At 38.7% G+C, this 27,153-nt stretch overlaps 1 protein-coding gene across 14 annotated transcripts in view; it reads right to left on the reverse strand.

Moving 5' to 3' along the window:
* Positions 1–3,711: 3,711 nt before the first annotated feature.
* Positions 3,712–27,153, reverse strand: part of nrg2a (neuregulin 2a) — a 76,736-nt gene continuing 53,294 nt past the window's right edge. For 12 of the 14 annotated variants that reach the window (XM_020598827.1, XM_020598826.1, XM_020598831.1 and 9 more), the window contains 8 exons: positions 21,382–21,502; positions 17,699–17,757; positions 13,024–13,047; positions 11,205–11,307; positions 10,783–10,906; positions 10,545–10,672; positions 10,104–10,322; positions 3,712–6,758 (listed from right to left, as the gene is read on the reverse strand). In XM_020598827.1, coding sequence (XP_020454483.1) covers positions 6,104–6,758; positions 10,104–10,322; positions 10,545–10,672; positions 10,783–10,906; positions 11,205–11,307; positions 13,024–13,047; positions 17,699–17,757; positions 21,382–21,502 — 1,433 coding nt within the window. In that variant the 3' untranslated portion in view covers positions 3,712–6,103. Of the gene's footprint in view, positions 6,759–10,103; positions 10,323–10,544; positions 10,673–10,782; positions 10,907–11,204; positions 11,308–13,023; positions 13,048–17,698; positions 17,758–18,161; positions 18,233–21,381; positions 21,503–27,153 lie in introns of all 14 variants that reach the window. The other 2 variants (XM_020598820.1, XM_020598821.1) reach the window with 2 other exon arrangements.

The raw sequence follows: 27,153 nt of genomic DNA on the forward strand, positions 1-27,153 counted from the left end.
CCCAAGCTGCTAGTCCAATGCCCCAGAGACAGAACTACTTGTGAATAGTGGTTAAAATGTAGGAATTCTCAAACTCAAGAGTTTGATACACTACAAGTCCACTGAAAAAATTCTACAAGTAGGAAGCCAACCCACACATATGGAAAATAACAAAGTTATCCCTGTGTCCTTATTGTTTTACATCATAATATCAATTTTCAGGTTTCACCCGGGGAAGGGGTTTCTCCTTTTTATTAAAACTGTGGCATACCAAATGCACACTGCGAGCGTCTCTTCCTCAGTCAGCCCCTGTCGGCAGCTGCTGATGTCCACGATAAGAGCGTCTCTCGGCTGCAATCTCTCGTCAGCAAATTACAGCATGCTCCTTATCTGAACGTCTCTCCGTCAGTAACCCACTGCATATTCTTAAAACGAATATACTGGCAGTAGACTAGTGATGCTCCGCAATACTATTTACACTTACCAATTTAGAAGACAACCTTAGCAGGTCATTCACCAAGAATTTTAAGTCTTTTATGAGGCCGAAACGCAAAGGACTAGGACACTTATTGACTTTCCCTCACGTGAGAATATGTGCTTGTGAACTCTACATGTAACCAGATTCAATGCAGTAAAACATTAATAAAACTCAAATAGTGAATTACATTTAGCAGAATAGTGAATTAAATTTTACAGATCAGATGCCGTCTTCAAACAGACACTTCATAAAGTGTATGTGCTTTATTTACTGATTTCATTGGATGAATCCGTTGAATGAATGGGTTTTATTCTGTGTTTTTGGCATTTAATAGCTGCACTTTCTCTTTCAGTCAGAATGGCATGGGCTGGGTATCTATGATGGCTCGCGTAGGAGCCATGGTGGCTCCTATGGTGCTCCTCATGGGCGACTACGTACCTTGGCTGCCAGGGTTAATCTTTGGAGGAGCTCCTATCCTCAGCGGGGTGGCTGGACTATTTCTTCCAGAAACACTTGGCTCACCTCTTCCTGACACAATGCAAGATGTAGAGGAAAGGTAAGCTTGATCTCCAGGAGTCAGGATGTCTGGTCCTTTTTCTTATGTCTTATGCATTTCCCAAAATCAAAAACACTGATTTTAGTAAGAGTGCACAGGAGGTCTGACACTTACAGTGAGAAAAGAAATTCGCGGAAAAGCTCTACTGTGACGATTTACTCACAAATAAACAAACATTTGAGAGAAAGCTAAAACAGATGCATTTCTATTTTCAATACAGGGGATCTGGGAAAAGCTCCAAAATGTCACCAAAGGAGGCAATAACCTTGCAAGACACTAAGGCAAATCTCCTGAAGCCGGCTGCCTGAGGGCACCTGTATTGTACTCGAGATTTTTTTGCTGACAGGTTAATGAAAGAGTGGGCACCTTTTCAACAGTCTTTTTTCTATTTCCATAAAGAGTTTTCTCTGTGTGTGTCTTATGACTGCTGTAAAAATTAAGTTGAAATGTAATTTTTAGACAGGGCAATACAGAGAAATGAAACAATCAGACCCATGTTTGTTTGAGGACTTTTGTTTTACTTTATATTTTAAATATTCTATCTACAATAAAAACAATGCTTCTACATTAAAGTCTTCTGCATGTTAAAGGCTTTCTATGCTTTCTGTTTTGATTTTATAACTCATTACTTCATATACAACTTTGCATTTGTGAGCAAAAATGTTTTTTCTTTAAAATCAACACTTATTCGTTTTTGTCTGTTAGGTGTCTTTCTTTTTTTTACTGTTTGTTGAACCCAAATGCCCAGCATGATTTTTTATGAGCAACTTTTTAAATGAACTGAGTCATTCTTTAGGTAAATACACTAAAGCTGAAGTCAGCTGAAGAACCTGCTCGGCCAGGACAAACAAAACAAATCAAGGGTTTGTTTGAATACTGTGCAAACAGCGCCACCCAGTGGAAGACAGAAAAGCAACAGCAACTGCTGAGGAAGACGACACTGTTTTCCTCTGTCATTCACTGCCTGCACATGATCCTACACATCCGAAATAAATTAGTCAGCAAACCTGAATTTTCCTCAATAAAATACACAGAGGACAAAGTGTTACTTTACACAGATATCCTACCTACCACTCCTGTTTTAATTTCACTTTTTTTACGCTGTGTTCACGTGGCGTTCCAAACATAAGGGCCAACTGCCCCTCACCATTTAAGTATAAAATATCTGGGTTTCACAAACAACCCAGCTGGTAGTTTAATAAACCAACTGAATCATGTGCATCACTGAATACAAGTGGGAAAAACTCAGTGAGTAGAATGCTCTTCAATTTTCTGTGAATCTCATAAAAGGAAACAGTTTGGATTTTTTGCTGATCTAGACTTACTCACAAAGACTGTATTGTGTCAGATTTTGCCAAAACAATTTCTGAAATTGAGTTAATTATGCTTTCCCTTGGTCACCTGGTTTCATGCTCTGGATTTAACATGGCTCTCTCTAGAGACAACCGAGCTCCAAATGTGACTCTCACCGCTGTACAGAAAAAAAATTTCTTTAAAAAAAAAAAAAAAATTTATAAAACAAAAATTGTGTTTGATACATTTCCACTCAAATATACATCAGTCAATAAACTGCCCAGTCGTCAGTACATTGACCAGAAAAACATTTTGGTGGAAAAAAAAAACAGCAAATGTTTACCATTTAATATGATATCTAATACACTACATAACTCACTACTTTACTTCAATGTCACTGTCTTCTTCTAAAAGTGTGAACTAAACTGGAACAATTTTGGCAGTAGTAATATTTCATACTTGCTACTATGATGGATGCTTGGATCCAAAAACTGCATTCAGAAGTAAAGTAAATGTCCAGTCAAGAGTTGTAGCTCAGTCGCACTGTCAACTATTCCCATAAACACCACTCTTCTATATGGTGTGTGGCTATAAAATGGGGAAATACAGCTGGATACAATTCAAACTACACTTTGCAAAAGGTGAACTCTCCTGGTTATTTGACTTATGAATCTTGCTGTTGTGCCACCATCTAGTGTTGCATCCATGCTAATGCATCAACTAAACTAAACCACACACTCACTGGAATATCTGAATATGATAAAAAAAAAAAAGGGACACTTAAAAATTATATGCTAAAATGTAGCATAAAATCCTCACCTGTATTTCTTAAGATCATAACTGTCCTTTTTATTAAAGGCTTCAAAATGTGCTAGACAAACTGAGTTGCATTTCCCATTTACAATATATAATCAATTCAATTGATTGTGAGCTTGTTCACTTAGATGATTTTATTTGGACATGCAATAGGAAATGTTTGATTATTTTACAAAAACGCTTTGGCCTTTAATAAGCTCTGGTCATAATTACATCCATCTGAGAATGGATAATAATGCTGGAGGACAGAGAAGTGATTGTTTAGGAAAACAACTGCTGACAGTTGGTGAACTAAGATAGTTTTGAATTTGTGGATTGCGCCTATTTTTCTTCCTTTAAGACAGTTATATAATTTTACAATGTTCAGCCCTCATGGGGGATATGTGCATTTCTATATGTGTCACTTCAGAGAGCAAAGGTACCACCTAAAATGGTATTATCTTATTTCACAGTCATTTTATAAGTGTATCATGTGCATCAGGTCAGATGAGTTCATCCTTAAGTCAAGAATAAAAAGATATATTTCTTCAAAAATAACTACATCATAAAATGATATGAATAAAGATTTATTTTCTCATATGAACAGGTGGATTCATTTTTCATTTTATTTTACAATCTATGACAATCTCGCATTTTTTTCTTTTTTTTCTAGCATATTTCAGGAATGACATGGGGAAAGGTTCTTTTTTATTGCTGAATGTTAAATGAAACACACTTTCACTGACTGGAAAAGAATTGTCTGCTGCTTTTTTTCTTCTTTTTTTTGAAACCATGCACCCATCTAACCTTGACCACAAGGACATGCAAAGGAGAGATGTTCAAACATTTCAAGCGAGGGTGGGGAGTCATAAAATTAAACAGAGGAGACTTGCAGGAGGTGCCTGGTAGCATCTCAATTGTGTGAAAGGACTGGCAAAGTGAAGGGAGTACCACATTTAAAGTAGAGGAGCACAGTCTTCTTTTGCATACAAAATTAGACCCAGAGGTGAGAAACTTAATGAAACATCTGCAAGTGAGGTGTGACCAAAGACCGTTCTCAATAATACCACTGTGTATTTACCATAAAGCAGATAGAATCGCAGATCAGTCTTATTAAGAATATTTTCAACCAATCATCATCTGATCATTCAGCATTCAGTTGTTGTTTTAAATGAAAAGGAACCACACCAAGTGATAAAACCTCATCAGCTGTCTTCTCTCACTGAGTCGCTTGTCATGTGTTCGACATTTCTCGATTGAGTACTCACTTTGACTTCGGTGGAGGACAGAAGGCTTAAATTATTTAGTTTACTTTTAAAATTATTGTCATTTATTAACTAAATTTGAAATGACTAGATCTGTCGACAAGACAAAGCAGTACACAGTACTACTGGCGGAGACGCTATTTGGATGCTACTGTATTTACTTAGAAGTGTGCACATAAAATGGAGCAGTCTAAACCAAGTGATAAAATAATATATGACACAGTCATTCAGTGAACATGAGTATGTAAACAAGAAAGGCTGAAGACTTGATAAATGGCTGTATAATGGCTTTAAAAAATAACTCATGTACTGTAAATATGCATTTATATCATATTAATTCATTATACACTATATGCATCACATAGTTTTTTCACACACAACACACTACAGTCATTGCTTAGAAAATGATGTAATCAAACAGCAAAATATAAAGTTTGCATATTTTTGCATTGTATGATCCTCCAAAGTTTCACAGCTATTTAATTTATATTGTCTAGTATGTTCTGCACTGTTCCCCACTGAACTGCTTCCACTTCCTTCTCTGTCTGTATGGGGGTGTTCAGGGAATCGGTAGACTGTGTGTTAACATTTAGGCCCTCAACATCTGAGAACCTTAGTCTTAGGTAGACCTTAAGTTTAGGAAGAGGGTGAAGAGGGTTTAAGGTGGAGGGGGAGGGGGTGCATGTGGAAATCCTGAGACACTGTGCGGCTTTTAACATCAGCCGCAAAAACAGAATGGACACAGAAGGATGACGGGATATGGGATTAGGAGCAGAGGCGGATGAAAACAGATACAATCTTCTTTTTGCCACCACCTCTGATGACTGGGATGTAACTGGGGCAGGCTGGGAAAGGGACAGAATAGCTGTAAACACATCAAGCAATGACCTGCATAACTTACAACCTTACCTGTCCACCTACACTGGGGGTCACTGTTCTGAAAAAGTACTATTCTGTGCACCTCTTAGACACTCTTATGTCAGCTCTGCTGAAACACCAGTAGACCTGCACGTTTGATGTTACCACAACCGCGAAATTCATCTAACAATCAAAAATACATGCAAGCAAACTGACATGCACGCACAGACACACACGCACACACACACACACACACACACACACACACAATCTCTCGCTCTCTGTCACTCACTCATTCTCTCTCTTAGTGGACATTAGTCAGAGGGCAAAAAGGATTTACATTGTATTTATCAGGCGTTCTGTTACTGTAGATCCCAAATCATAAACCCTACAGGCGAATTATATTAATGTAAACATACACTTTATGTTGAAGTGGTTTATATTGCGTGATATGGAAGGGGTTATGTTCCAGTAGGACTAAACTCCTCAAAGTATGCAACTTGAAAAAAAACAACAAAAAAACCAGAGAGGAACATAAAACATAAAAGGTGTATAAAAAATGAGGCGTCCATATAAGAAAGGCTACAAAAACCTCCACTGGCCCTCTGGCATCAGCATACAGCAAAAGGCACCACAATATTACTCTATTTTTTATGTTGTGAAAAAACTGGCACATCTTTTTATGCTGTAACTCAAAATGTACATATAAATAGAGTGTTCCCTATAAAAAGTCTTTGCTGATAACTAGTAGACAACTTTTGCTAAAATGAAAATAAATATTTCATTTGTTTAGAATATCTGTCAGTTATATAAAATAAAAATATTTCTTATAGATGCAGGTCTATACTATATTGAATTTTGTTGGTTCATTTTCACTCTTTAGTGGGGTGTATTGTCCGGTTTGGAGCGAGAGTGTGTAAGTCTTGTATGCATGTTCCCATGCCCACCGTGCCGCCCTGATGAGTGAGAAGTCCGACTGTCTGCCGGCCTGTAGATGGTCGAGGTCTCTGCATTCATGTTCTGCATACTGAGAAAGGGTGTGCTCTCACCATCCTCATCTGACTCACTATCTGTTAGGCAGCTGCGAGACCCGTAGTCCCGAGACGCTTCATATCCACGTGGGGCCACATGGCCATTCAGTCTGGATCTCCGCCAGCGCCGGCTACCAGTTCCACTGGACCCACTTCTCTTTGGTTGCTCCCGAGAGGAGAGATACTCTTGGGTGGTCTCATAGTCGTCATCCTCAGCCAGCCGGTAGGGGCTGGAGGGCAGACTGCCTCTGCTGTCATTTAGATAGGTACGACGCTGCTGCCGGTAGGGCTCCTGGCACTGGGCATCGTGCAGGGGCACCTGGTAGCGGCGCAACAGAGGCTGGTCATCCTCCAGAGAGTAGGGATTGTGGACAGCAGGAGGAAGAGACATGGCATGGCTGGCATTGGGGGATGTGATCTGGAAGGTAGGCACCTGCTGGGGCAATGAGTAATGGAAATCCACCGGTGAAAGGCGGGCTGGTGTCGTCAGGGCTGAGACATATCTGAGGTAAAAACAGAGGGAAGGAAATAGTTACACAGAGAATGACAAAGAACAGAAGAGAGAAAGACGAGTGTACGAAAAGCAGTTTGAATGTTTCGTAGGCATTCTGTCAGCTGAATGAATGAGTGTTGCACCTTAAGTGCCAAGTTGTTGGTAAGCTGTTTCAAAACACTTAAATGCTCAATGAGAAAAATATATACCGTATGTATGTGTATATATATATATGGTTTACATATTGTATGTTTTTACATAGTTTAGGCTTTCACTTAAGCTGAACTGGTGTAAGGCACAGTAGGTTGCACACTGGCCATAGTGGCTGTACTTTTTACAATATTTTCTAACCACTGACATATTTTCATGCTTCCCCATCTCTGGCATACAGTACAAAACTTTCATGATCTATCTGAGAAAATCTCCATAAAATCTAATGAAAGAAAGTTCTTTCATAGTATTGAGGCAGTTGGCCCAAATTGAAATGACTTGGAAAAAGTGTGTTTCAGAAATCCTGTGAAGTTCAGAATCTAATGTACTATTGTTGGTGGAACTGCTCAAGACTGACTTTCTTTTTGTCTGCAGAACTGAAAGGTTGCTAATGGGAAGTAAACATCACCACTGGCAAATGTGTTCTGTGGTGTTCCTCAAGGATCTATGCAGGATCCACTTAGTTTGCTAATATTCCTGGATATACTAATATGGTAAACATTAGATCCCAAACATTGAGAGTAGGCAGACATAACTGATTAGGGTTAAGATAAGGCTGGGGTCAAGCATCACAAGACACAAGTGGCAAGAGTTGGAGTGAAGGTTAAAAAAAAATCTAAATACAAATCTACAGGGGAAAAACTCATTTTCCTAAGAATCTGTAAAAGTGAGGAAATGTTTCTATCAACATCTCCAAAGCTATACCTTGATCCTGCACCTATTTCAGTGCTGAAGGCAGAGCAGTATCAATCTTCTGAAGTGATTCCCAGCTGTACAAAGAAGCTGTGCACTGATTGTCACTGCTGCTGCTGCTGCTGCCTGAGGTCCTCAGCAGCTGTTTTGTCTGCCCTTCAGTATATCCTGAAGACTGACGGTGACTAAGCTGTCTTCCTTAGCACCCCTGGGCTGCACCAACCAGTCCAACAAGTCCCATGTCCTACAGTGCTACAGTATTGTAGCACTGTAGTAAACTCAAACAATATTTGCCCAAATTTGGAACATCTTGACTGTCAAAACATTAGAAACCTATCGGCATCATCACAGATGTTGGACACACGTTTTTCTACAGTTTTAACACCACAGTCATAAACCAAGAAAACACTAATGTCAATACATTTGGAAGGTAATTTATAATTTACATATCACTGATGGTGAATCATTGTGGATAAAATTATTTGGAGCATCCATTTATTGCCTTTTAGGAAAACCTGAGATATTGCCACAACAGTGCTGATTCATCTGATGCAAAAGCTGTCGCCATGATGGAAGAGGTGTTCTTTGCCTGAGATGACTCTATAGGGGGATGCTGGCTATTCAGTTTGGCTCTGCATAACAACTCAGTTGCCAAGGCACACATGCTTGGCATGGCTGATATCTTAAGAACTCAAGCACCTAAAAGGCAAGACATATCTTGTCTGCTTAGCTGTTTTTGACAGCTTTAAGGCACTGGTTATTTGCTGTAGATACCATTGATTCAGAGTTCTAGACAAAAGCGTACACAGTGGACCGATTTCTTTTTCAGGTTTGTGATTCATATCATATTTGAGTTTTGGGTGCAGCCAGTAGCTGGTGTAGGCCACTCAGTCATGTAATCACTTCTAGGATTTTTAAAATATTTTACAGATACATGTGATAAAGCAACATAAGACTTTAGGAACCTGTCTGCTACGTTACTTTCAATTTAGCTCAGCTGTTAAAGTATGACTGAAGCTGGACATGCACTGGTTAAACAGGTCAAATGTGTATTTTGCAGAAAAAGCAAGCAATGAATCAGGGAGTATAAATGTAGTTCAAATCTGTTCTATTAACGTATCATCTGGTCCTAAGTGTGCCTTTCTTAGGCAAGAATGTTATGTACTTGTGCATTTAATGGAATCTTGTTCAGCCAAAAGGCAGATGGGCACCAGTTGGAGTATCCATTTGCACCTTTGCTACAGATGATCAGGTCACTGTGCACACTGATCCAGTGGATGCGTCTGAACTGCACACCTTTTTCAATAAACGGAAGCATTATGCATAGATTTGCTTTTAATTTCACTCTGTTCTAGCTGGTTTGTGAAATGAAAGTTTACTTCATGCCTGTGACTTGTGCACATTTCACACATTAAGAAAAGAGGATACTTGGTCTTTGCACTTTCACAATCATTTACTATGACAAACCTGTGTGAGAGTTTACTAGTAATTCTGAGGACCCATACCTAAGGTGAGTGGGTGCTACAAGCTCAAAGGAAAGGGCAGAATGTCCTCATGTATAGCACAACCTTTTAAACCTTAAATACAAAGCCTTCAGTTACAAGGTTAACAAAGACAGACATCAGTAACTTTCATGAAAAAGTATAGGCTCAGAGTTAAGTTGTGAAATATTTAAGTGGTCACTCTTTTTTGATAACTTCATTTTATTACAGTTGCCAGTGCATTTTCTGTGGATGTACACTGTGTGTCTACAGAAACCTACAGACTGACTATAAAACAAAAGTAAGCAAGTCCTGGACATTACAGCGTTTCAGAAGTCTGAAAGATGGAACAGACACCGCCTTGTTTTTGGTAATGATGATAAAGGCAGTACTAAAGTGTTTGAAGCTGGCAGCATGCACAGCTGTCCTGCTCAGTCCATGTCCAACCAGCAGACCTCCGGACTCACCCCCTTTCCTGGACCCCAGTCATCAACAAGTGCTGCTGGATAAATGTGCTTTCTTAGCTCAGCCACAAAATGTACCTTTATAGCTAATAATGTTCAGAAGACAAAAGCAAAGTCAGTTTTTGACTGTTAACAGTGTGTTTGAAGTAACAATAATGTGTATTTATATACCAATTAAAGTATTTATATTGCAATATTTTTCAAACTAGCTCCGACTGTTGATGGATTCATAGATTTCAGGGCTAAGCCCCAGATCTCCACTGATCCTAACACCACCCTACTGGCTACTGGATTGTACAGTAGCTGTATACACAGACTTCCCATTGAAATAAATACCTTTTCTCACTCTTGCCTACCTTAGCGCATTTCATCATCATGCCTGCTGTGTGTCAGTTTCCACACTGTGTGTCTCTCGAGGCTGAGAGAGAACCAGCAGAGAGAGGAAACTTCTCAAAATGTTCCTGACATGCCCAGTTACTGTATCAGACACGCAGGCCTGTTTCCCACCTGTCGCTGTGCGGTGAGTCTCCCAGTGAATCAAAGGAGTCCCTGCACTGTAGGCCCGGCCGATGGTCAGAGTAACCACAGTGTGCAGCTCGCCGTGCCCGTGCCTCCATGCACGCAGGACTGCTGCATTTACTGGTCCCCACAGATGATGACAGCATTGCCGGAGAGTCGGACAGGATGCTGTCAGAGTGCTCCAGGCTCCATGTTCGTTCCTCGTGTCTGACACGTAAAAAAGGTGTTAACAAGCAAACACCCCAGTATGTCACAGTGTGATTCTTTTTTCATCCCTTTGTCACAAAGAACCTTGACAACTGATGTATCTTTTTTCTAGACTGGGTATTTAACCAGTTGACCAAATGAATCAGTCCCTTAGTGTGTGCTTCCATGTTTGTATATCACAGTGCAGAATGTACCCTAACGGAGCACACAGTACATGCTTACCTGTGAGTTGATGAATGGGCTCGTGTGGAAGTGTTGTGCGATCTGGAAGAGGCATGGCTGGCAGGGAACGATCCCTCTGTTGCAGGCCGTATGACTCGTTCAGTTGCAGGGATATTCTTTGATATGTACTGTGTTGACAAAAAAATTGCAGATTACGAAAAAGGCAAGGTTTGCTCATATAACTAAGCATCTTTTTGCGCATACATTAATAATGTTAGTAATTATTTCAGCAACTCACATCTACCATAGGGATTTCCTCTGGGCCTGGTCCTGGGTGATTGGGTCCGTTAGCCAGGTTGCGATTGGGATGTTCTGGACACATGTTTTGTCGCAGATGATTGTGCATCTTCTTTCTTTGTTTCCTGTTGACCAAATATCTGTCATTATCTCTTTTATTTATGTGGTTAAGAAGCTAGAAGCAATGGTTTAACAATATTTTGACATAACAATCAGATTAGCTGTTTCACCTATAAACATGTCTGATAATATAAAAAGACAGTGAACACGGCAATCTATTATTCCCCACCTACAATATGTGGTATATTACAAGCACTGAGTATACAGTTAAATAAAATGCAGATGGTAAGAGAAATCTGAAAGGAAAGGCTACAGAACATGCTCAAAACAACAGGAGCTAATCCATTTACAGGCAGGACTTACTTGGTTTTACAGTAGGCAACCACACACACGATGCCCACCACCAACAGAGCCACACAAATACCCGTGATTGTCAGCACTCTTTTCTGGTAGAGTTCCTCTGCCTCTGTCAACATCACACCCACAAATACACAGATGCGCCCACACACACACACACACACACACACACACACACACACAAACGCCACATGCACACAGCAAGAGAAATAACAGGGGAAAAAAATAAGTCTCTTGAAGGTGCTACTTTTTCACTGCACATTTACATTTCTTTCTATTTTTGACTAAACCCTGAGCAGCATGAAGCTTCATCTTCTCTTCCCTGACAACTCACTTCACAGTTGAACATCTCCTCTCGCATAATCACAAATACAACAGATGCCGTTGCTCCCTGTGCTGCAGTAAGGCAGTGTACAGTAGGAGGGGGCAGGGCCTCAGCAATAATTTGATACTGTCTGTTAAGTGAAAAAGAAATCTCTAAAAAGCTAAGCAACTGAAATTCTATGGTGCCATCATGGTGCAACAGGGCACATATGTGACATAATCCTACACAGTTCTCAATTTTGCTAACTAAGTCTATAATGGTGCAGAAGTCTTCATCTACTCAGGCATTTAATAAACACAATGACAAGATCTTATATTGCAGCAATTTATGAAACAAGAGCATTTTTAAATGAAATATCCCTAAATATGAAACTGGAGAAATAATGCTTTTTGCTTTTCCAGAGAAGAGCTTGTGTGACATTGAAGTACACTGTGTTTCCCCAGGGAAAAAGATGGACCAAAGAGGTAGTGTGGTCTATGATAAATAATGTAATTAAAAAGAAATTGAATTTGTACAACTCATTACATCCAAGGCTTCCTCCTTTCATTCACGAGCAGCCATTTGACTTCAGCGCGTTAATTTGTGTCAAGTTTTCGACACCATAAATAAATCACTTAAGTCAGTTTGTTTATAGCTGCAAGCTGTGTAATACAGTATTTACCAGTATTGCTTGTTACCCCCTGATAATGAATAATTTTCAGCAGAGGAAATGATAATGGTGTAGTTATAACAACACAGTGTCCTCTTGGCACATAAATACGTGATCTCTGAAAACACATCTCTGGAATTTATTTTACATTCTCAACCACTAAAGCACTTTTCTGGAAAAGTCAGCAGAAAACAAGATCTAACAATAGAGGAGAATGGAAACAGTAGAAGACAGAAGAAAATCATCAGTGTCGTTTCTAAATATAGCATTGCATGCTCACATCACAGCAACTACTCTTTATAGGATACTTCAGAACAGGAGTACAAATATTATATTTTACACTTCAAAGCTATATTTCAGCAATAGTAACAATGGGCTGATGCAAGAAACATGGACAAGATCACACATAAATAAAAAGAAAGAGGTGGCATATCAAAGGGAAAGACAGACACTAAAAGGATTGGCTAGACAGAGTTGAAGATTGAGGAAAGATGTGGTATCCACAAACATGATACATCATGCTTGTTATAGATGGAATGAGGAACTAAAAGTCAGTCTGAAAGAGAAAATATGCTCTGTTAAACTCAGTTAATGGTTGTAACTATAAATGCGTATGAGAGGTGCAGGTCATTACATCCGTGTTAATGATGTCTGATGAAGGATCAGTTGCATTGACCGAGGGTTTGTCATTCTAATGAGTAATGGTATGATGGCTCAAGAGATTGATTGGTTAATTGAGGGACAATATGCTTTACAGTTCACACCACAGAGGGAATAGGAACATGTGAAAATGAAGGACGTCTATTTAGTAGCTACGCTAGGTCTGAGAATCAAAATGGATTGTTCCATACCCATAAATTCAATCCCAAGATGCTCTGCCATTGCAGAGGGATGACAGTTGGAAGAAAAAAAGAAACAAAAGACCATATTAAGAGAGTGGCACTTTCTAACATATAGTGGAGCAAACAAAAATTTGCATTACAGCAACTGAGGCACAAAACACTTGTCAGTCAAAACAACACGGTCAGTAATGTCAAAGACTCAGAGCATGCAACACGCAATTCAACTCACTATTAGTTTACATGACTACAAAACTACAATTTTAATACTATTATTTTATTTTTATGACTAATATGGATTAATCAAACTACAACATTTCACAAGTTTGTCTCTGGATGTTCCTCTGAAACATCTATCTACTGCATGTCTCAACACAGTCCAGTATCTTTGTTGCTTTTGCAATTAGTACCAAACTACACGGTTCTTTACAGGGAACTCAAGAAATATTGTGAAGTAGTGGATCCATATAAAAAAACTTTACCAAGCACTATTTCATTACATAACCAAACAAAATCTCCTCATGAGATATTGGGCACATAGCCACTCTCATTACTACTCTATGGGGACATATGCGTCATCTGCTGAGATTACCTGTGGTTTCAGTTTTCTGCCTTCTAAACACACCCATCACATGAACAGGCAAGTTACAAGGATTGTAACTGTGCAGCATCAGACTAATCTCACTGAATTAAAAGAATTGTAGCTGGATTTTACATTATATGTCAGAGTGAGGCCATAGGGAGGCTGCACCAACCAGCTAAGACCATATCTCTAGTAGCTCACTTGTTTTACTCAGGTTAAAGCGAGCCCCAGCTGTTCTTATGACAACATGCTCTTGTTAAGCCAAGCCCTTATGGCTGAGCAGCATAAGCCATCCTCCTTTAATTTGGTATCTCCTGAGAATGGGAGGCACCCATTCAGGAGGAGGAGCTTTTAGTATGGAGTGGATGTGTGGGTGTGCACACACGTGCCTGCTTTTTGAGAGAAAATTTGATTTATTCTCCTTAATTGAGACTAGAAAACATAAACTATGCAAGAAGCCATATGTACAGTAGCTTTCCAAAAACCAAACCGCGAAGCTGCAATGTGTACTTTATAACCTGGATCCACTACATCTATCATGTCTGAATGTCGATTTGACAGGTTAATAGCAATATGTAGAAAAATAGCATTACATCTTACACGGAGAAGGTGGAGGTTTACTCTTCTGTGTTTAAAATAAGTTTAGAGGTGATGCCGAAAATATAATATTGCAAATTCTACATGCAAGTTCTTCCCTTGATAGTAGGGTTTGGGGCCAAGAACACTTTTTTTTGTGGTGTGCATGTTAACAAGTATGACTGCATCTTGTCCCAGTGTTTGGTTTCTTTTAACCCTATCTTCTTTTTTTAAGCCTACTAATATAGCTCTTCTCAAAGTTTGGTTTGTGTTCAAGTGGCTGAAGGAGAACTGGAAAGAAACACTGTCCTTAATGCAGTCGCACAGCTGCACTGAAGTTAAAAGTGAGTGACTGCAGGAAAGAGAGCTCCCACACAACATTGTCTACTCTGCCAAAAAAATAAGTGATTTCAGCACAGTGCATTAGGACTTAATGTGAGATGAAATTACTTGTAGTGAAGAAGTGGGCTTTCGCATTGTACTCTGAGCCAATATACAACAAACAGTATGCATAAGCTCTGCAAGGCTACTGGACTGTAGGCAGCATCAGGCAATTCCAAAAGCAGATGCCGTTAGTTTTGTTTTTCTAGGTGTAAACGTACACTGAATTGTAACCACTTGGACTTGTCTTTACATGATGCTGACATATGCAGTAAGATAGCAGGAGATTCTTTGCTATTATCTGACATGAATTACAGGCTTTGCATTTAATTCTATATTATTATACAGTACCTTTTAGCTTGTATATGTTTACCTCAGGGAAGTCCAAGCCACAGGAAATCTCAGTTGTTTATGTTTCATTAATGTCAAGTCACTTACTGCTTTCATTATGACTTGAATTACTTTAGCAGTAATAAACAGACAGGTAACACTGACGTGTAAACAATAAAGACTGCAGTAACAAGTTGAAAATCTAAAGAAGCATGATTCCAGACCACGCAGATGTTTTCAAAGCAAAACGCCTTTAGGGCAAGCTCTATCAAGCCACAGTTCCCCGCAAACCTCCACCCAATATTGGTGTAACTCTGGAACTGATAGATGTGGTTGCTGATGTTGTTGTGTGGAGTGGTGCTGGGTGGACTACTCTTACCCCAGGCTAGCAAAGCTGTTTGACACGGCAATCTAGTATAGCGTGTGAACTCTATGCTAAGGACATCTGCTGTAAGAGCACCATTTTGTTGCTGTTTCTGAAGTAATGCGTGCTAGCAGCAAATGGAATTTGCTGAATGCTCTGGTGCAGACTCGTTCAGCATTTACTAAAAAATGGCTAATAGAGGTCTTAAGCAATATTGAAAGTGAAAATAGTTCCCCTTATTTAACAGCTTGGCACATCTGAAGTGAAGTGATGCCTCACTTGTATATGTGCAGCTGCAAATCAAGGAGTGAGAATGTAGAATATTTGTTGTAAATGACTGTGGTGGAATATAACTACAATAAGTACATTTACTCAAGTACTGGACTTAAGTACAATGTTAAGGTATCTGTACTTTACTTGAGTATTTTGATTTTATGCTACTTCATAATTCAACTTCACTACATTTAAGAGGCAAATATTGTACTTTTTTTATCCCACTACATTTATTTTATAACCTTAGGTACTAATTGCTTTTTAGAACCAGTGTAATACAAAAACTACAGTATAATCATTAGACTTTATTGATCTCCAGTGGAAATCTACACATTCTACTTAGCAGTAATTCAATAGCTCCCCCTTTAAGAGCTGCAACAGTTACAATCAAATCATATGATATATATATTAATGTTAAATGTGCAATTCTGCATGATGACTACTTTTACTTTTAGTACTTTAAGTATATTTTGATGCTAATACTTTTGCACTTTTACTTGAGTAACATTTTAAAAGCAGGACTATTGTATTGCTACTTTTACTTAAGAGTAAAGGATGTGAATACTTCTTCCACCACTGAAAAATGATTGGACCATTGGGAAATCTGTAATTATTTTTCAAATCCAGTTAAATTAGTTGAGCCCTAAATGAGTGTTTAGTGACATCATGTTTGCTAATATATAACTGTAAATAAAATAAATAAATATATTTACCCCAGGCTAGCAAAGCTGTTTGACACGGCAATCTAGTATAGCGTGTGAACTCTATGCTAAGGACATCTGCTGTAAGAGCACCATTTTGTTGCTGTTTCTGAAGTAATGCGTGCTAGCAGCAAATGGAATTTGCTGAATGCTCTGGTGCAGACTCGTTCAGCATTTACTAAAAAATGGCTAATAGAGGTCTTAAGCAATATTGAAAGTGAAAATAGTTCCCCTTATTTAACAGCTTGGCACATCTGAAGTGAAGTGATGCCTCACTTGTATATGTGCAGCTGCAAATCAAGGAGTGAGAATGTAGAATATTTGTTGTAAATGACTGTGGTGGAATATAACTACAATAAGTACATTTACTCAAGTACTGGACTTAAGTACAATGTTAAGGTATCTGTACTTTACTTGAGTATTTTGATTTTATGCTACTTCATAATTCAACTTCACTACATTTAAGAGGCAAATATTGTACTTTTTTATCCCACTACATTTATTTTATAACCTTAGGTACTAATTGCTTTTTAGAACCAGTGTAATACAAAAACTACAGTATAATCATTAGACTTTATTGATCTCCAGTGGAAATTCACATTCTACTTAGCAGTAATTCAATAGCTCCCCCTTTAAGAGCTGCAACAGTTACAATCAAATCATATGATATATATATTAATGTTAAATGTGCAATTCTGCATGATGACTACTTTTACTTTTAGTACTTTAAGTATATTTTGATGCTAATACTTTTGCACTTTTACTTGAGTAACATTTTAAAAGCAGGACTATTGTATTGCTACTTTTACTTAAGAGTAAAGGATGTGAATACTTCTTCCACCACTGAAAAATGATTGGACCATTGGGAAATCTGTAATTATTTTTCAAATCCAGTTAAATTAGTTGAGCCCTAAATGAGTGTTTAGTGACATCATGTTTGCTAATATATAACTGTAAATACTATAAATAAATATATATATATATATATAGAAAATAAAAGTAATTTGTCATGCCTATTAGTTAATGCTAATTATTCAAGTTTAGCTTTCCATCCATGGATCAGCTATAAGATCATACATGCTTGTGTTGGCAGCGGACTGCTAAATGAGCATTGTTAGTGAGTGCATCAAAGGCAGGGTTTTACTTTCAGAATTGTTTTACCATTACATGCAAATCAGCTTCTACAAAGCACCTTAAACACACCTGCTGATACTTGTTGCTATCAAACTTACTAACAGCCAATACTGTGAGAGCGCGCATGCAAAACACCACAAGTTAAAAGAGCACACAATATCACATACACTCCAAGCACAGTAATTGACTCAACTGAACAATGCCAGCTTGTGAGTGAGTCATCACAGGAGGCACAGACACAACTGTTAGGTAATGACGAGAAATTAATACAATTTCTCTACACCAACCATGCATGCATAACACAAGGACAGTCTGACAGAGTGACAGAGGAGGAAATTGACATACGGTAGAAACTGGCCATAACGTAGGTTTGACAGCGATCACCAGTAAAGTCATTTGGACACCTGATGGAAAGAAACAAAGCCACAGAAAGAGAGGGAGGAGATGGGTGGTGGATGAGTAAGAAAGAAAACAGAGAGAGAGATAAAGGGCAAGGGTGGAGTGAAAAAGGAGAGTATTTGCAAGAAAAAATGAGAAGGGGGGAGGGGGAGGGTGGGAGAGAGGCAGAGAGACATAGAATTAGAACAACAGCATAACTACAGACAGCAGAAGCAGAGTGTTCCCATAGACGACACCACTGTGTGCTTGGTGTAATGCACAGCTCATTGCGTGTTGACCTGAGAAGGAGAAAGAGGAGAAGAGGAAGAGAACTGAGGTGGGGGTGGGGAGAGGGGCAGTGCGTGTCCACAGAGGTATTCCAGTGACAACTGTGTCTCTGTTCTCAGCTGCTCATATCAAATGAACATACTTGGATTGGGCATGGACAACCGCCGTGGCTCGCTCTGTAAGCATCGTGGGCCAAAGTACGGAGGCTGACATCTGGGAAGAAGTGGACAAGTGGTATGAAAAGAAAACACAGGAAGTGAGGTGCACTGTAAATGTTATGGAGTCATAATCCCTCCACACATGTTGTTAAAGGTCACAGAGAAGCCATATGAATACAGAGAGAGAAAACACAGATGACAAGTGGTAATGCATTCATTAACACATCAAACAGTAAAACATCAGTGATGACTGCGGTTTCTTGTTCATATTCCCATTAAAAATAAATTACTGCTACTGCAAATGAAATCTTAATAACAGCAATACTTAGATAGCAACTTAAGAGGGATAAGTTAACCCACTTATCAACCAAACTGTTTCACCATTCAAAAATTCAAAAAAGAGAAAAGGAAAACAAGAGCGAATAAAATCAACAAGACAGGGAAAGGCAATGTTGATATAAAAAGTAGGTATTCTATAGGCTCCAGGGGCTCCAACAGTGCCTCTCTCTTTTTGACCTTAGTCTGTATTATGGGGATCAGAGAAGAGCAACATTCATGAGTAAGAGTGGAATGTAGCTGGAGAAGAACCATGCACTGCTTTGCCCATGATCAATAAATCAATCCTGGTAAGGCTGTGCAGCAAAGCTGAAATAGAGGTGATGCAGTTTCTTCTCTTGGTGCCTGTTGCAAGCCTGGTTATCTGTGGGCAAGCTTCAAATATGATGTTTTTTATGAGCAATACAGTTAGGTAGGGTAGTCAAATTAGGAAGAAACAAAATTCAGAATTTTTAATTTTGACTAGAATAAAGTAAAAATATTTTCAATTTGTAGCTGTTTCTCTGTGTAAAAACATGACTGGACAAATTTGTTTACTTGTACTTAGAAACATAAGTCAGAGTCAAGGCGTGTTTTCTGACACAGAGGTTTATATTTTTGTAAGTGAAGACAGACTACTGTATCACCACTAAGTGTGTTGGGCCAAACCATATTTCCTCATTATAATCCCATTAGGATCAACAGTTGGTCGTTCAGGGGCACCAACATTCCACTCACAGTCACAACTAGACCACCAATCCAACAAAGGTCATTGCTCTTGATTTACTGGTTTCACACAAGGCCTCCCAGGAGCACCATAACAGCCAGCATTAAATTAATCATCCTGACTGATGGTGTTTAACTGCACTTCACTACATAACTGCACTGTGGTCATTCTTTTATCTTTAATAAATAACGGGGAAGGCATTATTGCCATCATTCATTATTTTGACAAAAATAAATGCAACTTTTAGAAGAAAAAAAGAAAGGTTTACTATGTGTTAGACGACATGAAGCAGGACCTGTCCTTGAAAATATTTTCCATATTGTATATACTGTACAGTGGACTTACACAACCCATTCCTTTCTTACAGTAAATATCACAGAGAGATGCTTTGATAAGTCTTTTTCCCTTTTCAATAAAGACTGCTAGTGTATTTTTTAATCAATTTTTATAGAGCTGAAATGATTAGTCAATTAATCAATTAGTCAATCTACAGTATCTCTTAATTATGCTAGGCAAATTATTGTCTGTTTTCTGTTTCATCAAATTGCGGCTTTTCTGTTTTTTCTCTTTCTGCTTTTTTCAGAAGGACAATTGATATAAACAATTATCTATATATTCATGACTGTTAAAAGAAGCTAAATTCCATTTTTTTGCTTATTTATGTCTTAAATCACTGGAAAAATATGCTTACTTTAGTGAGTTACTTACTTTGGGTCATTTATTAACTGTTCCTTTCCCCCAAAACAAAGTTTCTACCTGAAAAGTAAAGGAGTTGGGCATAAAAGTAGGCTAGCTGTCTGCAGAACTAGTTTAGCCAGTGAGTAATACCTGAAGCCTGGCCTATATTAAATGAAATGGCTGCAGGGCAAGAAATCCCTCCAGGCCTTCACTGCATTATCCAACTTTTCTGAACCCATGCTCCAGCCGTGAGTGAATTAGTTGCAGCAATTGAGTTATTGTTGCCTCCAATTTGTACACAGTGTATTGACCGGCTGTTGCAGCCACGTCCTCGCTGCTTGTCGAGCATTCTTCCTTGGGCCTGTGCCCTAAATCAAACCAGCCAAAGTACTTACTCTGTGTTGACATACTGTATGCTCCAACAGAACATGCAACATACAGTAATATTTGACAGCCATCACAAGGAATAAGATGTTTATTAATTATTTTGTGCTGTACTATTAGGTTTTACTGGTTACTTGAAGTGGTATTATACGGATTCAGGCTGCTATCAGTTATACTGTTTATTGTTTTTTGATTACTTCATAAATCTTTCACTTCATAAAATGTCCATAAATATTAAAGAAAAATATCTTAATGCAAAGGCTGGCATATTCACAATGCTTGTTTTGCTGACCCTGCAGCCCAAAGATAATCAGTTTAATATGAAAGACGGTGAAAGTAACAAACATTTGGATTTTTGATTAGTATTACTTAGTAATTAGTATTTACTCATAGGTGATTGAAACATATGCTGGTAAATTTTCTTAAGATTGACTAATCAATGAATTGGCTAATTGTTGCAGCTGTAAACATAAAAAATTTGAAAGAAAAACAAGAAAGAAAATGGCTTATTTGAGTCTAACACAAACTAAAAGTTAAATGTCGAAGATGAAAAAAAGGTTGTTTCTGTGATAATGCCAATCTGTTTTCTTCCTGAAAAGCAGAGATCCATGGTTTCTCCAGCACACTTTACACATGGGTCTTGATCCCTTCTTCCAAGAACCTCAAATGTAAGCAGTGATTCAGTTGACCTCATTGGGGGCCTCTAACACGCATAAATATTTGCTCACTACTAAAGTAGTGCCTGATGACATTTTGAAAGGGCTTTTAATGTGCAGCCCTACTATACACTAAACATGGCTTAAAAGGATGAGCACACTACTGCCTCACACCATTATTTGTGTTAAAATACACAACAGGTGGGTAGTTAGGCCGACTGGCAGCTTTTTCCTGTGATGTGCTGCTGCTGCTGAAAAAAAAAGGGAATCAAGTGCTATCAGAAAACAAGCAGCAGGACAAAAAAAAATGTAGGTAGAAATATTATAGACTTCATAAAATGGGGTTTCATTTAAACTGGGGGACAAAAACGCTCTAAAAGAGGAATGGTTGACAAAGAAAACTCAGCATTCGAAGTGAATCTGTAAACAGAGGAGATCACTCACTTGCAGGAGAGCTGATTTACACCCTCTATGAAGTAACAGTCGCCGCCATTCACACAGTAGGCCTTCTCTGTGTCGTTGCATCTTCTGGTGTGGCCTGAGCCTGTAGATAGTGTTGTGGTTACTGAGAAAAAACAGAGGGAGAGAGGAAAAAAAAACACATTACCACCAGCTGTAATCATTAACTCATCTTTTGTATAAATTTTACTCTCCTAATCACCTCAGTAAGTTGAATAAATGATTATTTAAAAATTTAATTTGGAGTCAAAACAAGGAGACATCATGATACATGATCAAACATGGGATTTTCATTTAATACAAACTTGGCTTGTCATTTTTATTAGTAGGATAGTGGTGTATCATTCTCAGCTTTGCTCATATTATACACTTGTATTTCCACGAGGACTCTTAGTTTTCCATCTACAAATGTAATTGTGTCTCTAAGCAGTGTTGACACTATCTCAAGAAGTTCTATGAGCAAAGATAAATATTTCCTTGACATAGCGTAGGAGTTGTTTGCACATTGACTCAGGTCCTTGGAATTGCCCAAAATGGCATGCATCTATGCTTAATCCCTCCGGCTGAATAGATATAATATGTTTGGGATGAAGTCTGCTTATCAGGACGAAAGTAGGGACATTTGAAGGAAGGGGAGCGGTGAGAGAGGTTGGCAGTGGCAGGATTGGGCTTGACATGGGAGGAGTGCGCTTTGCATTTCAGACACTAACACGTGATCGCAACTGTGTACCTGCTGTCAGATGTTAGCACCTTAGCAGACTGTGATGTGACAGTTACAACGTCTCCAACTGGAAGCCCTTGACAACTACAGTACATCAGCCTCAGCAGCTTGATACTCACGCAGAATGTTGTGATAAGAAATTACACTAGGCTTTTATTCAGCTGCGCCACCAACTCTGACACCTAGTAGGCTGCTTGCCACCAGGACAAGATTTCACAACGCTCATTTGTTACACTGTCGCAGGAGTCGGCTCAGCTCTTCATTCAGAGGCACTCTTTGGCTTCCTCTAATACAGAGGTTAATTCCGATGCTAGTTAACATAACAAAACAAACATATGACATCAGTCTGTGCTGCACTTTCCAGTACAAGACTGAAGAACATGAACATGCCTGCACTTTGCAAATTCCAAACACAGTACTGAGTAAAACTAGAAGCACTGTTAAGCTTTTGTAAGTATCATTTATCTCTAAAATGGGAAATCATTACTATAAAAACACTACTGTTACATTCAGTATACAGTAGGTCACTGGATATCACAGTCACCCCAGAACCTTACTTTCAGTGTTATTGTAAGCACAGATTCACATGGTTCTCATACTATGATAATACACTGATGTGTTATATTTTTAACTGAGCTGTTGGTGGAAAAGGTATTAAATTTAGATTGAAATCATAAACTGTCATGTTATTGTTCTGTCAGTCCAATGTTTCCAGCACAACATTGTCACCTCAAAACTTTCCAAAGACATTTCCAGGTTTACCAGTTAGTCACAATCACCTCATCTACACACCCGACCTATTATCTGGAGTCTTGCCATGTTAAAAACGTCAGATAAAGCTGTCAGGAAGAAGGAACCGTGCAAAAACCTCCTACGCTTAAAATAGACACGTAGCGCAGTCTTCAACTGTCAGATATACAAAACATAAGGTGGAAAAACAAGCTGCACGAATCTCTATCTGGTGCAGCAGCCTATCCCAGAATGCACTGGTGAACATCCTGGACAGATCATCAGCCCTCTGCAGAGTGGGCTAGCACACAGAAAATCATATTCACACATAATCTCCAGTCCACCTGGCTCACATGTGGGTGGAGTGTGGGAGGGAAAACGCGACCCGGAGAAAATTCAAAGAAGTAGGCAGATAACATGTAAGCGTCACACAGAAAGGATCAAAGCTGACATTGGAACACTGGATATGTTCTGCTGTCAAAGTGTATCTGAGACTCAACAGCACAACAACATCAAAACAATGAAGGTATTACATTAATGCTAAAGTCACACTGGCAATAAACTTGCAGTTTCAGTCCCTGAAGGATCATGCAGAAAACCTCTACTCTTAACAACATAAAATAAATGACAATGGGACATATCAGTCAGCTTTAGAATATGTAAAAAGATTATGCTAATCTTGTGTCATATTAAGATATTTTTATATGATCACATGTCATTTTAAATTTAAGGCGTCCCACACACACAAAGGAACCACAAAATTTAATTTAATAATTTAGTATAGTTCTCCCTCTCTCACAACATGGCTACATTCAAGTAACTGCTGCTTTCAGTGACTTTAAGATGGCATGTATCCCAAAACTAACAAGAACAATCCGGTTGAGAACATTTACTGGCCTGCAGAAATCCACTGACATCCCATCTATGACACTGCACATTAACTGTCCAGATTTTCTCCTCTCTTCCTTTTCCCTGCTGTCTTCCCTCCTTTCTTTTGTGCCCTGCAATTACTCCTCCACAGCAAACGCATAGTAACACAGAGAAGTGCAGAAAAGTTTCTGAAAATCTTGTACAAACATAGTCTCAGTCCTTGTCCCAAGCCCAGAAGTACCTAATTATAAAGCATACATTTAAAACAGAATCTTAGAATGCAAATTGCTGGACATACCTGCACACAAAAAACTGTAACGTAAACTGCTTATTTTGTAAAGTAAACATCATTCCAATTAAATATTTATATTAAATACTGATTCTATTCATCATTTTCATGGCTAGAGAGTCCGGATAATGTGGACAACCTACAGTATGTATGAAAACATTTAGTACACATTGAACACACTGAAAACTTGAAGGAGCAAGAAGAAGAGAAATGACGATTCAAATTATTATGTCAAGCTTAAAGTTGAACATACGCCTCCATTGAGTGAAACAGCTGGAAGCCACAGTGAGGGATCTGCGACTAAACTGATGCATCAAACATCTATAAAACACACATGTTCAAGGTTCAAGGATTTTATTGTCAATTCACCATATACGTATGCAGGACATACAGAAAACAGAAATACGTTTCTCTCACACCTAGTATTTGCTGCCATAACATTTAGGAACTAAAATAGAATAAAAATAGAATAGAATAAGAACTGGATTGATGTAATTAGGATAAATCTAAACTGGCAGGCAATGCTGAAATGATCGCTTCTCGATAAGTTTATGCCCGTTTAGTGGGGTTTTGATAGATTACTCTAATTGGCTTTACTCGCAGAGGTTTTATTGCATGTGTCGTAACAAAGTTTAAGTGTTGTCACGTCGAGTAACATTTCATTGCAACCAATGTGAGCAAAACACGTGCCTACTGTAGAGCGCTGAAGGGGTGCGCTGGATATCAGTGGTGTGAAAAAAGTATTTGCCCCCTTACTGATTTAAGGTAGTTTTTTTTGTCTCTGTGGTGGGTTAGGGTCCAGGGGGGGGAGATAATGAACAGCATTCAGCATCCTCAAAGCCTGGTGGATGAAGCTACCCGACGGTCGAGTCGGGTTTGGGCTAAGAATTACAGCTCTAGACTGTAAAGGAAGGCAGAGGAGCACCGATGGTCTTGCTGGCTGTTTTCACTATGCGTTGCAGGGTCCTTCTGCAGGAGGCAGTACAACCTCCCTACCACAGTGCACCCCCAGGAACTTGGTACTGCCCACTCTCTACTACAGCACTGTCGATGGTCAGTGGGGGATGCTTTAGAGATGTCTCCTGAAGTCCACAACAATCTCTTTAGTCTTCCCCACATTGAGAAAGATGTTGCTGTCCTTACACTACTGGACCAGTTGGCACACCTCAGTCCTGTAGTTGGCCTCATCGTTGTTGGTAATGAGGCCAACTACAGTCATGTCATCCACAAACTTGACAATGTAGTTGGTGGTATAAATTTGCACACACATGTGCACTCAATTACAAAAAAACCTGCTGAGCAGCAGTCAAATATCCAGGCCTGACCTAGAAATGCCATTCACTTTTCTGTAATGAGTCACATCTTCATCCAGCGGCAGTGTCGGGCTGAAGGTCCACATGCTCATAATAAATACTGTAACTGGTCACTGCATCTGTTGTTGAGAACAACCCATTGGTAGAGATAAACTTAAGCGGCTTTGTTAGCAGGAAGTAAAAAAAATTAAAAAAAGTATGAATGTGTTCCCATGAACTGTAGCAGTAGCTGATTAGTATTCTGGTATTTCCATCATTAGACAACTAGTCATTACTGTGCAGCCCTGTCTCTTAGCAGTTATGTTTATACTGTATAGTATTAATTTGCAACGCCAAATACTGTATGTTTGGACTGAAATATATTGCAAACCTGAGTATGTTTTTTAGTATCATAATGAGTCAATATTAATTTATGAATCATCATTTTCACCAGTATCAAATAATATCCACTAATAGAAAATAAAGGATAAACTTTTTTATGGTTATGTTTAAGCACTCACAGTACTTGATTCAGGAAAGGGAAACATTCTGATCTTGGAGGATAAGACGACTTAATTTCGTTAACTTTTAAACAAACCTATGATCTTTCCTTACTTTAACCAAAGTGCTTGTGCAACCCCAAACATAACCACACAGCACACGGTGCAACCACCTCCCTGTACATAAATATTTTCGCAGTGGTAACTGTATTTCCCTGCCAAAAAATTGGGAAAACAAATACAGTCTATACAAAACTAATTTCTAGCAGAAAGGGCTGGATTATGGCATTTAAGGAGATTTTGAATTGGTGGGGTAGAGTTTAAATCACTTAGGTTATACAAAATTTTGAATTGAGAGAGTGTTGTCCACTGCTGATTATGCACTGTCAAAGTGCCTCAGAGAGTTTGGTACATTTGATGACAATGCTTCTACAACAAGTACTATAATGCTGTGCCAGTGAAGTGAATAAATCTAAGTTGTGTATTTAAGTAGTCTTGAATACTTGTGTTTGCATTCACTAAAGGAACATCACAGAAATGCTTTCTCATTCTCTCTTCCCACTTGGCATCTTGGCATAGAAACGCTTGAATCTCAACACACCATAAACTAATGAAGGATGAACAGCTAGAGTCGCAGTGACCCACAGAGCATCTTTTAGTCCCTTCACTTGATCATTACCCCACTTTAACCATTCAAACCAAGAAATTCGAAAGACAGAATCATCACAAAGCTCCACAGATACTGCTGTTAGCAGTTTTTTCATTTGTGGGGAAAACCCATACAAGGAGCGGTACATACAAATGCCGTCCCAATAATAAAACAGGGACACTGTTTTCTTTCTGAGGTGATCTGGTTCAGCCAGTACAGTGTTTACTCAAGCTGCAACACATGTTTATTCAAGATTAAAACTAAGGACAAGGCCTAAAAATTTATTGATGTGCTTATACATACACATACAAACAACAGAAGAACACCTCATTTAGAGTGTTTGATGCAGATACAAAGTTATATTTTAATTATTATACTAGTGTGGTAGTGGTGCAGGTGACAGGATTAACTGTGGGAATGCATTTCTGTTTATAAATGAGTGAGGACCCATGGTAAACCAGTGTCTCCAGCTGAATATGACCAATCTATTGCTCAGTTGATGTTATGAGGTCTTTCAGTTTCTTTGCATTTGTTTTGAATGTTTAATTGCACTGGGTTTAAACTGAATTCATTTCAGATATGTTCTGATGAGGATTCTTTTTGTTTGGACTAAAATCTCTTCACAGTTTTGTGCAAAAATATAGAGAAAGGGAGGATCTGATGACATAAGTGTACATGTACCACATACTGTATGTATATGGTACTCA

This window comes from Monopterus albus, unplaced genomic scaffold (assembly GCF_001952655.1).
Source record: "Monopterus albus unplaced genomic scaffold, M_albus_1.0 scaffold39.1, whole genome shotgun sequence".
NCBI classification, from domain to species: Eukaryota; Metazoa; Chordata; class Actinopteri; order Synbranchiformes; family Synbranchidae; genus Monopterus; species Monopterus albus.